This window comes from Arachis stenosperma, chromosome 1, assembly GCF_014773155.1.
Source record: "Arachis stenosperma cultivar V10309 chromosome 1, arast.V10309.gnm1.PFL2, whole genome shotgun sequence".
Taxonomy (NCBI): domain Eukaryota; kingdom Viridiplantae; phylum Streptophyta; class Magnoliopsida; order Fabales; family Fabaceae; genus Arachis; species Arachis stenosperma.
In genome coordinates this window covers 37,140,738-37,153,333 of record NC_080377.1, presented here as the reverse complement: position 1 = coordinate 37,153,333, position 12,596 = coordinate 37,140,738, and the positions used below count along the sequence as shown (strand labels likewise).

The following is a 12,596-nucleotide window of genomic DNA, read 5'->3' as shown; positions in this document are numbered from 1 at the left end:
GCCAATCGCTTTTAGAAGATCCCTGCCTAGAGAGGTGATATCTGTGCTAATAGAGTTGTGTAACTATTTTAGAGAAGTGTCTGGCAAATCCCTAGCCGTTGATAACTTAGAAAAACTTCAACATCAAATTGCGTTGACACTCTGCCACATGGAAATGATATTCCCTCCTTCGTTTTTCACCGTGATGGTTCACCTGGTTATTCATCCGCAAAAGAGGGAATGATTGCTAGTTCAGTGCAGTACAGATGGATGTATCCTGTTGAAAGGTATCCTATTATGTTAATATTTTGTGGTTCATCTTATTCCTAAATTGGTTGGGTCTATTTATAATTTTTAGTCTTTGTAGATTAATGTTATCTTCTTGCAAACAGGACTTTTGGGCATTTAAAATCGTATGTCCGTATTAAGGCTACAGCTGAAGGATGCATAGCTGAAGGTAACCTAATGGAGGAATGTCTAACTTTCTGCTCTAGATATTTAAAGGAAGATGAGATTGAGACAAGGTTTAACCGACCAAATCGTAATGACGATAAAAATGACAACACTCCTAGTAGCTGTTCTAACATTCTTGCTGAATTTTTTCCAGCAAGAGGAAGTTCTCGCAGATCGTAAAAGATCAGGTTTTTTACACCAATTGAGAAAACACAGGCTCATCGCTTTGTGCTGACAAATTGATCATTACTGGACAAATTTCGCGAGTAATTCATAGGGTGATCTTTGTTTAAATTTTTAATTACTTTTTATGTAATTATTTTGTAACTATTATCTACTTGACCAGGAAATACAGAGGTGAAATTTCCAAATTACAATTTACACCGCGTGTAACACCCTAATTAGCCTAAGCCTTACCTCACGTCGTAAAGCAAAGGTTAATCAAAGGTTACGACAGTTCTAAGCTCATGCATAATATATATATATTTATATATATATATATATATATATATATATATATAGAAAGAATATTATCAACTAGAAGCCCGATGAAAGATATAGCTCAAAAACATAATTTGACAAGCGCAAAACGTATTAACGAAGCTACTAGCTTAAGGCACAAGAAACAGATAAGATATAACAAAAGATAAGTATATAATATCATAGGAAACTAGTCACGACTCGCGGAGTTTAAGCCGGCTAGCCATACATAGGTATATAGAACCCTACAGTGAAAACAACTTATACAAGTTTTGTTCTCTCATATACATGCCTCTAGGCAAAACAACATATAAAAGGAGAGATGTATAAACAAAATAAACCAAAAGACTCCAAAAGAATCCAAGATCCTCCTCTTCTATCACCATCCAAAGCAACTCACCGAGGTGGGTTGCGACCTGCATCTGAAAAATACAACAAAGATATGGTATGAGAACCGAAGGTTCTCAGTATGGTAACAATATCCAGTGATGTAGGATATATGACCCCGGGATGCCAAAGGCAATCCTAGACTCCATATCCATCACAAGATTCAAGCTTAAAGCACTCTAAAACAGATGAGCATAAAATATAAACCTTAACATAAATAAACCAGGTAATCTATCTTAATGGAGTTCTATTCTAACCAAACACCGCTGTCCCATAGCCTTCACCAACTGATCCTTCATGCGATCCCATGTCCATCGCCTTTCAAACCTCCTCAATCCCAGTAGAAAACACAGGTAAATTACAATGCAAGTAAAGAACAAGTAGAAGCACATAAGACAAATAATTCAGATAGCAAGTAGACATATTATTCAATTAGGCAAGCCATTACAAGTAAGCAAAGCATACAAACAGGTAAAAAATGCATATGATGAATGCCTGCCATACTGGCTGTGATATCACATTGTCGGTTCCACTGCCAACCCAACACATCGCCATAGAGACGTCGCCCTTCGAATTTTTTATTTGGGAACCCCCGAGATATAGTGCCCGGTATACTCTTGCCTCCGACCTCACATCTCAACGTAAGCGGGATTAACCACCGTCCTTACACCGTCGCCGCTACCTCGACAGGCGAAATTAACCACCGTCCCTGCTGGGCGCATTGCGTCTCATAATCTCAGTAAAACATTATTTCAGTGGTTTTCAAAAAAGCATTTTCAATATACAGAGATCCATCATCTCAATTCGAGTCCCCAACTCATCTCAACCACTGTCCATTCATAACTCAGTTTTCGAATACCAAAAGCTCATCATTCCTCATCTCATATACCAACCGCCCTTCCCCTAACGTCAAACCATTCTCAGCACGCCAAAAACATAGACCTCCGTTTTATAATACTCAAAACCAAGCCCAAAAGTCTTAAAATAGTGTTATAGAAGCTTACAACCTTGTTGGGAAGGTAAAATAGTTGAAAAACAAGTAAAATTTGAGAAACAGGACGTGTGCGGCCGCACAGGGGTCTGTGCGTGCGCACGCCTGGAAATTGTTAAAATGTGTGCGTATGCACAAGGGTGTGCGTACGCATAGGTGGCAAAACTTTTATAATCTGTTCACTCGCACAACCTGTGCCAGCGCCCCCAACAGAGTGACCTTTCCAATGTGTGCGTCCGCACATGTTGATGTTTTTCCTTAGATATGTGCGCGCACAAGCTGTGCTAGCGCTACAAACAGAGCGCACTCCCTTGCCTGTGCGTGTGCACAGATGTGTGCATCCGCACAGGTTAAAATTCTTGCAGGGTGTGCGTCCGCACATATCAGAAAACATGAAATTTTACAACCTTGTAGAATTTCAGATTTTTAACACCAACTTTGAATGATCATAACTTTCTCTACAAAATTCAAATTTTCACAAAATTTATATCGATGTAAAGGGTTTTCAAATATCTTTAATTCTAAATAAATTTCACCTAATTTTGAAAATCGAGGCAAAAATTATGATCAGACAAAATTTACCAAAAACCAACTTTTACCTAATTCCATTACCCCAATTTCTCATAAAAATGCAACCAAAACCATACCAATCCATTCCAAACTGCATTTCTCATCAATATTAACCCTTTATGTCATATAATACCAAGCACACCATAATTTCCTTTACCATTCATCATCCTCAACTTCCACATCAATAAATCACATTATAATCAATTCTCATTAATACTTTTCCAACTACCTTACCAAATCATCAACATTATCATCATATATACTAACACAATCCACTTTTCAATTTCACAATTCATTCATCCTTATCATATCATTATCAATCATCATAATCAAACTCAACAACAATCAATTCATCATAAATCAACATACAACAACATTCAATACTCATCAACCATTTTCATTTCAAACCTATCCTATAGGTCACTAGCCTAAGTATCCATGAATATTATATACTACATAGAGGAAATCGAAACCATACCTTGGCCGATTCCCTATATGTACCAACTCTTTAATTTAGTATAAACAAGCTTCCATCCACAATCCAAGCTTTCACTTCCACTCCACTAAGCACAATTTAGTTCCAAAAGCTCCCAAAGCCACAATAATCAAACTAGATACGTATAAATCATCTCAAATCAACCTAGGGTTTCAATTAAACATAAATTCACAAGGGTTTAGTGGCTCTTACCTTCTCCCACAGATTTGGATGTCAAGACCCAATGCTAAGCAAGGCTTAAAGCAAACCTAAACATCCAAAATCACAAAAACTCACTTAGGCACAAATCCGAAGTACCCAAAATTTTCAAGAGAGAAAATGGGAAGATTTCATGATTACCTTAAAGGTTTCTTGGGTGGGTTTTGTAGAGCTCTTCACAAGAAACGCGTAGCCACAGATGGCACGAAAATCGAAGCACTGTAGCTCGAGATATCGCGAAGAGAAGAGATGGGTGAATAGTGTTCAAGAGTTTCTCTTCTCCCGTTTCTCTTTCAGCTGGGTGTGTGTGTTTGTTAGTGTGTTATGAGTGATTGGCTTCACTAATGAACCCTTTTATATGTTTGGCTTTGGCCTAACTTGGACTCGGTCCAACCCGTTAGCGTTTTTAGCCCGTTTGGCCCAACTTCGGGCCAAACCTTTAAAATTAATGCCCGGTTTTCAACTTTTAATATTTTTCTAAGGTTTTTTACGGTTTTTACTTTTTTCTCGTGCAGTACCAGGCAGACTTGAACCGGTTCAACCGGTTCAACTGCCGGTTTGCGAATTTTTTTTCACGATTTTCGCAGAAAATACATTTTCTGACTCAGAAGGACCCACTGAGTCCAAAAATAATATTTAAAACCTCAAATTCTCACTCTAACTTTTCAGAATTAAATTTGGGTAATTAATCTCTTAATTAACCGGTTGATTAGTAGCGGTTCTTACACCGCGGTAATAGAAATACAGCTAAACTCATTGAAGAATACATGCACGCCAAATTCCATGAGTGGTTTAGGGATTATGTGAATTAGTTACATTTATTTAAAAATTTTCCAATTCTATATTATAATTTGTGAAAGCATGTTAAAATCACAATAATCTATCACATGTAGGTGGTATATATTGATAATGCAGATGATATTACCCCAAGTAGCTTACAGAAGGACCTAATGATGTTCTAAAGAGATTTGAAGAGTACAACATTCATGGATTCAAGTTTTGCACGGTAAATAAAGATGAAGGACTTAAAACACAAAATAGTGGTGTAGTTATGTCTGCAATTACGACTAGTGTTAGCCGTGGACGGAATCCTGTTTCAGTATCATGTGACAATACATACTATGGTAAAGTGATCGATATAATAGAGTTAGACTATTTTGGCAAGCTAAGGGTTATCCTCTTCAAATGTGTCTGGGTTGACACCACGCTTAATAAGGACATTAAGGTAAATGAATTTGGGATCACAAGTGTAAAGTTTTCAGAGTTGATACCCATGGGTGCTCTTGAACTAGATGAGCAATGGATGCGAGAATGGTATACTATGTTGACGATCCAGTTGATGAAGGTTGGTGTTTTGTTTGTCACATGAAACCCAGAAATTTATATGATATGCAAGATTTGAATGAGGAAGATCCAGATGAGTTTTTGGTCAAGGACATACCATTTTGTAAGCAGCAAATAGAAAATCTCAAAGAATTTCCATTAGTGCGGGAGGACATTAACGATCCAGAATCAGATGAAGTGCATGATGCTGAAGACAGTCATAATGTTTGTGAGGACGAAATTGGCATTGATGACTTGCAGGATTTTATTTAGTTTTATATACTTAATTCATGTATTTTTTAATTGAAAGTACCAACCTTGATTTACGACAACATTAACGAACAAAATCTTAATTTTAAAATTCAAAATATTAGTTTTACCCTTATATTTTATTTATTCTCCTTATTTATTATTAGTATTTTATTAATTTATTAGAAAAATACATTAAATTAACTTCACGAAAATTTATTTTCTAACAATGTGCAAAATTTTAGGTTTTTTTTTTTCTCAATCCAATGGCAGAAAATTGTTAATTTTTAAGTCTATCTACTCTAATTTTTTATTGATGCCATATTTTTTTAAATCCGACGTTGCAGAATTTCAAATTTTAATAACTATGTTTAATTTTTCAAATATAGTTTAAGATTATAAATTTTATCATTCGATATTTTTTTATTTAAGAGTAAATTTTACTCTAAATTAAAAATTATAGTTATTTTATTAAACAAAAGTCAAATTAACATCTATAATAAGATAAATAAAATTTTTAGCGCCAAATTTAAAAGCAATTTTTATTTATTATTCCATAGTAAAATTTCTTTCTCCTAAAATAACCTCAATTATATATAACTTAGAAAAAAGTACTTTTTCTGTTGGCTAAGATTCAATATCAAAATCTCTCGATTAAAATGTGAAATAAAGATTTAAAAGCACAACTTAATTCAAATAATTGCAAAGTAAATTTAGATGTGATTTTTTTTTAATATTTATCTTTTAAGTACTAATGCTCTAGAATTTATCTTTTAGATACTAATGCTATAATCTTATCTTGTTTCATTTGTTAGCAAAAATTAGATAAACTTTAATTTAAAATATGTAATTATCTTATACTAACGGCTCAACAGTTTAGCTGCTTTTTTATTGAGTTAAAAAAATATTTTTATATTTTTATTTTTAAAATTATAAATTTAATATCAATAAATAAAAATTACACCTTTTATCTTTATGCATAATTCGAATACATAAAAAATATTTCTTTAATGTTATATTAAACATCTTTAATTATTTTTAATTTTATTATTATTTTAAAATTATTAATTTTTATTTTGATTATATTTATTTTTATACCAAATAACAAAAAAAATTAAATTTTATGTTCGCTTTTTTTTTACTTATTTTACTTATTTATAGTCGTTTAAATTAGACTTTATACTTATTGAGTTATGTTTACTCCCAACAAAAAAAATACTTATGAAGTCATTTTCATTTTTTTTATAGAAGTACATCCATTATATCATAATTAAATTTTAAAAAATTGAATAAATCTATATGTATTTTGATTACATTCAATAGTGAATTATATGTACTCCTACAGTTAAGAAATAGACTTAACTTATTCTATAATAAATAAGTTTTTTAATCATTTAATTTATAAAAAAGGTCTCATCTTTTTATTTATCCTAAAAAATAAAAATAAGAATTAATATTCATACTTTTGATTAACAAAATTAAAATAAAATATAAAAATAAACCTTGAATAAAAATAAAAAGACAAAATTTTTAATTCCAAAATATAAAATAATTAAAAAATAAAAAATTACTTAAATATATTTTTTAAGGCATCCTATGAACTTAAATGAATGAATATTATATGAAAAATTAATCATGATATATTAACATAAATGATATTTTTTATAAATACACAAAGAAACTAAACCCATAATTTTATTTTAATTTGAGAATTTGCACCAAAAGGACCAAGCTTAATTCAAATAATGTCTTTAATCGGCACTAAAAACACCAAGCTTGAATCAAAATCGCCCCCTTTTTTACCTTTCAGTTTCGGAGCTCTTTCAAACTTTCACTCGCCGGCCCTAATCCGCCTTTGCATGTATCCGTCTCTTTGGGCTCAGATCTCGCACCTCCGCCAGCCTCCAATCTCGCGCCGCTGGCAACATCAACGCTCGTGATACGCACGCACAGGTCATAGCTCTCACTTGCTGACACTGCTGTACCTCTTGCCTGTGGCCGCCTCATTCGATCTCAGACCTTGCACCTCCGGCAGTCTCCGACCTCGCACTTCAAGAGACCTTTACAGTCGTGCTTTGCGCTCACAGGTCGCAGCTCTTACTCGGTCACACTGCTCAGCGTCGTTGTCGTCAACAACATGAACTTCTCCTGTTTTTTTTTTTCAAATTTGATCCTTTATAAATTTTTATTTTATCTGGTATTTCTGTATTTTAGAATAAAAAAAGGGATTAGATGAGGATTTAAAAATGGGCATGTGTTTGTATTATTTAGTTTGATGTTGTAAGGAATTATCCTTTTATTGACTGCCTCGTACAAAGCATCAATTACAAATCCAAGGTCGGCACAAGACTAGCAGCAACCTAACACTTGACTTTGTGCTGGCTGGTTTTTTTTTTCATCCTGTTTTTTAATTTACACAACTCAGTTTTTGTTCCCTTTAGTTTGGGTTCCTTCTATGTTTGCTCTGCACAAAGCATATTTTTTATTTTTCTGTCTTCTCTTGGATATGTGTAACTATAAATATATTTTAAAATTATTAGATACTGTGATATAGTATTTTTGCTTGTAGTATGTATACATTTTATACATGACCAAAGAAAAAGTCATATGTGGGATAAAAATGTAATTGATTGTGGTTGGAATTATTGGCCTTGAATTGGTTCTTGTTGTTATACACTTTGCTTTAATAATATTATTTTATCTTGATTAATCAATGCATGGATAGACTAGCAATATACTTATTTATTTTGTTGGTAACCACTTTTAGTGTAACGAAACCTTGAACCATATAATCTAATTTCCCGTTTCATTAAAGCCGCACTTGTTTAATTGATAAGTTCAGGATTCTAGAGACAATTTCTTGAAAACCCACTGTGCTTTTATTGTCGAATACTATATTTAGTTTGGTACCGATATGTGTATGCAATTTATTATTAGATTAGTATGCAATTTAGATTAATTAGTGATATATACGTGTGAAATTAATTTGATAAATTTAAGTTTGTCATTTATGCCGTTTTGTTTTTCTTTTTTTTTAATTTTGGTTTAGTTTGACTTGATGTTCATCCATTAATTCAGACAGCTCTATTGGAGAAATCATCACTCACAAGATGACAGCGACTCAAGTTTGGGCCTTGAAAAAAACTGAAAAAGTTATGACGGAGTTAGATGCAGATGGACAAGGTCGAGATAACAGCTCGAACTTATTTGTGAGATTTCTTGGTCAAGTAGCTCATCGAATTATATTTTGTCCCATATTCATCAAAAGATGGGATAAGATGCCAGAGGATAACACAAAAAGACAGTGGAAACTTATTGAAGTAAGTTTATTTCACTTTGATGTGAATTTTTATTCATTTGTTGTCATCCTAATTTAGCTCCTACCTTGCCTCTATTTAGGTTTTCATTTTCTGTTTATTATTATTATTTCTTGTTAATAAGAAATGGTGTAAGAGTTGAAATTTTGGTATAGATAGATTTATTTGGAGGTACTTTAAGTGAGCTATAACAAGATGCCATTGCTCTATGATTTATGAATTGATTAGGTATTAAACAGGTACTGCTATAGGTTATATGCTATTGCTATCAATATTGTCAAGTTAGTTGCATTTCATTCTTAAGAGTTAGGATACACTTCCTGGATTTCTTTTCCCGTTCCATTTGCTTATTTCATGAATATTTTGAAATTAATATTTGGAATTTGAAATACTTGAGATGATAATTTTGTTTAGATATATAGTTGTCTCAATTTGATAAAAACTGATAAAATTACAATAAAAAACCTTTAGATCTACTCTAGCAGAATTCAAAAGGGGCTATGTATTTGAGGTCGTGAGTTTTCTTGCAACTTGGCTTATATATTGGATTCCTTCCTTTTTTGTTCACACATGTTTATGATCACATTACAGCAAGAGTGTTCATTATAAAAACTTATAAGTAGGCCTTTGTTATGCATCATCCATTTTCTCAATCTTTTTTCTTTTCAAATATCTATCGTTGGGGCTAGACAGCTATCTGACACAACATTGTGTTATAGTACACTGTTATGAATGTTTCAGAAGTGGATAAACTACAGTAAGCTCGGGTTAGGTTCATCTTTAAAAAGTCTTTTTTTTAATATTATCTTTCTAAGATATAATCTGTAGTATGTTTATCAAATCGCAAATTTTTTAAGAATTGATCTCCTCTATGAAATATTTCAAGGAAAATTTTGAGTTTGATTATGCTGCTAGTGTCAAATGGGCTCTAAAGACCTTAGGTGATAGATGGAAGGCCCATAAGTATAATTTACGAGGAGAATACTTCTTTCTTAACAAAAGAAAGGCAGAAATTCTAGCTGCGAATCCCTCAGACATACCGCCTGTTGAATGGACTGCTTTTGTGGATCATTATATGGATCCTAAAACAAAGGTAAATAATTAATTTATGATTTTTTATTTATTTTTATTGAATATTTATTATGGATATCTGGTAACATTTATTTACTAGTTTCTTGTTCTTGAAAATCATAGAAATAATGTTTGCAAAACACCAGAAATTGTGAGAAGCTTATAGTTTCACATGCCGGTGGAAGTAAAAGCAATGCTAGAAGAGCAACTCATATGGTATTAATTTTTTTTATTATTATTGAGCCTAGTACTGCTATACTATTACTATAAAATTAGTGGTTTTAATTAAATTTGTGATTACCTTTAATATTCTATTTATTGTATTAGGAGAAAAAATTGGGAAGACCTGTATGTCGAAGCGAGGTTATTGTATCAACTTTGCTAAAGAAAGATAGGAGTTATGTAAGCGGGTAAGGACAACGATTAACTGTGAGTGTCTCAATTTTTTTATATGGTTGTATATTTTTTTATATGCCTTGATTATTTTAATACTCTACTCCAATGGGATGTGCATTTGTTTGTAGGAAAACTAGCAGAGCATTTGTCTGAAGATCAAGAGCATGTTGCCACTGAAGGTATTCATTCAGAAGAGTTGGCTCATCCGGATGATGCAATTGGAAAAGTTTGTGGTCCTGAGAATGGTAAGCGAGTACGTGGCTTTAGTAATGCTGCATGTCCCAGTGGTTTTGGTTTTGGTAAGTCAAAGCACATCTTTGGAGGGGAAAATACGAAGGTTCTAGCAGTGCATTGCAACAGCATGTTGCAGATCTAGAGAGGCAACTTCAAGAAACTAACGATCAAGTGGCAACTCTCCACAGATTTCTACAACAGAAATACGGTGATGAAGTACCTACCTTCTCTGATTCTGTGCCACACATTCAGTCGGAGTGATTCACCTCGTGTCATGTTTATTTTAATTTTAATTTATATCTAATTTATATCTAATCTAGATATAAATTAAAATTAAAATAAACATGACACAAGGTGCATCACTCTGACTAAATGTGTGGCATAGAATCAAAGAAGGCAGGTACTTCATACCGTATTTCTATTGTAGAAATCTTTGGAGAGTTGCCACTTGATCGTTAGTTTCTTGAAGTTGCCTCTCTAGATCTGCAACATGCTGTTGCGATGCACTGCTAGAACCTCCGCATATTGCCCCTCCAAAGATGCACTTTGACTTACCAAAACCACTGGACAATGTACCATTACTAAACCACGTACTCGTTTACCATTCTCAAGACCGCAAACTTTTCCAATTGCATCATCCAGATGAGCCAATACTTCTAAATGAATACCTTCAGTGGTAGCAAGCTCTTGATCTTCAGACAAATGCTCTGCTATTTTTTCTACAACAAATGCACATCGCATTGGAGTAGAATATTGACATAATCTAGGCATATAAAAAAATATACAGCCATATAAAAAGAAATTAAGACACTCACAGCTAATCATTGTCCTTCCCTGCTTACATAACTCCCATCTTTCTTTAGCAAAGTTGATACAATAACCTCGCTTCGACATACAGGCCTTCCCAATTTTTTCTCCTAATACAATAAATAGAATATTAAAGGCAATCTCAAATTTAATTAAAACCGCTAATTTTATAGTAATAGCATCACAGTACTAGGCTTAATAATAAAAAAAATAATACCATCTGAGTTGCTCTTCTAACATTGCTTTTACTTCCACCGGCATGTGAAACTATAAGCTTCTCATGATTTTTGGCGTTTTGCAAACATTTTTCTATGATTTTTAAGAACAAAAAACTAGTAAATAAATGTTACCAGATATCCATAATAAATATTCAATAAAAAAAAGCATACATTAATTATTTACCTTTGTTTTAGGATCTATATAATGATCCACAAAAGTAGTCCATTCAACAGGCGGTAATGTTTGAGGGATTCGCAGCCAGAATTTTTGCCTTTCTTTTGTTAGGAAAGAAGTATTCTCCTCGTAAATTATACTTATGGGCCTTCGATCTATCTCCTAAGGTCCTTAGAGCCCATTTGATGCCAGCAACATAATCAAACACAAAATTTTCCTTGAAATATTTCATAAAGGAGATCAATTATTAAAAAATATGCAATTTGATAACCATACTGCAGATTATATCTTAGAAAGATAATATAAAAAAAAAGACTATTTAAAGCTAATCCTAACCCGTGCTTATTGTAGTTTATTCACTTCTGAAACATTCATAACAGTGTACTATAACACAATGTTGTGTCAGATAGTTGTCTAGCCCCAACGACAGATATTTGAAGAGAAAAAAGATTGAGAAAATGGATGATGCATAACAAAGGCCTACTTATAAGTTTTTATAATGAACACTCTTGTTGTAATGTGATCATAAACATGTGTGAACAAAAAAGGAAGGAATCCAATATGCAAGCCTAGTTGCAAGAAACTCACGACCTCAAATACATAGCCCCTTTTGAATTCTGCTAGGGTAGATCTAAAGTTTATCTGATTGTAATTTTATCAATTTTCATCAAACTGAGACAACTGTATATCTAAACAAAATTTTTCTCTCAAGTATTTCGAATTTCAAATATTAATTTCAAAACATTCATGAAATAAGCAAATAGAACGGGAAAAGAAATCTAGGAAGTGTATCCTAACTCCTAAGAATGAAATGCAACTAACTTGACAATATTGATAGCAATAGCATATAACCTGTTGTAGCAGTACCTGTTTAATATCTAATCAATTCATAAATCATAGAGCAATGGCATCTTGTTATAGCTCACTTAAAGTACCTCCAAATGAATCTATCTATGCCAAGATTTCAGCTCTTACACCATTTCTTTTTAACAAAAAATAACAATAATAAACAGAAAACACAAACCTAAATAGATGCAAGCTAGGAGCTAAATTAGGATGACAAAAAATCAATAAAAATGCACATCAAAGTGAAATAAACTTACTTCAATAAGTTCCCACTAACTTTTTATGTTATCTTTTGGCATCTTATCCCATCTTTTGATTAATATGGGACAAAATATAATTCGACGAGATACTTGACCAAGAAATCTCACAAATAGGTTCGAGCCATTATCTCGACCTTGTCCATTTG

At 32.8% G+C, this 12,596-nt stretch overlaps 1 protein-coding gene across 1 annotated transcript; it reads left to right on the top strand.

Annotated features, from left to right (window-relative positions):
* Nucleotides 1–8,281: 8,281 nt before the first annotated feature.
* Nucleotides 8,282–10,286, top strand: LOC130977851 (uncharacterized). The gene is made up of 4 exons (XM_057902220.1): nt 8,282–8,446; nt 9,330–9,536; nt 9,842–9,911; nt 10,039–10,286. Exons 1-4 carry the CDS (start codon nt 8,282–8,284, stop codon nt 10,284–10,286), a joined length of 690 nt encoding a protein of 229 aa, XP_057758203.1.
* Nucleotides 10,287–12,596: the final 2,310 nt, after the last annotated feature.

What these genes read in the sequence shown, in the direction of transcription:
- LOC130977851 (XM_057902220.1), top strand. Translation starts at nt 8,282, where the DNA reads ATGACGGAGTTAGATGCAGATGGACAAGGTCGAGATAACAGCTCGAAC. An exon ending in GACAGTGGAAACTTATTGAA is followed by an intron (nt 8,447 to 9,329) that starts GTAAGTTTATTT and finishes AAATATTTCAAG; the next exon opens with GAAAATTTTGAGTTTGATTA. An exon ending in TTTGCTAAAGAAAGATAGGA is followed by an intron (nt 9,912 to 10,038) that starts GTTATGTAAGCG and finishes ATTTGTTTGTAG; the next exon opens with GAAAACTAGCAGAGCATTTG.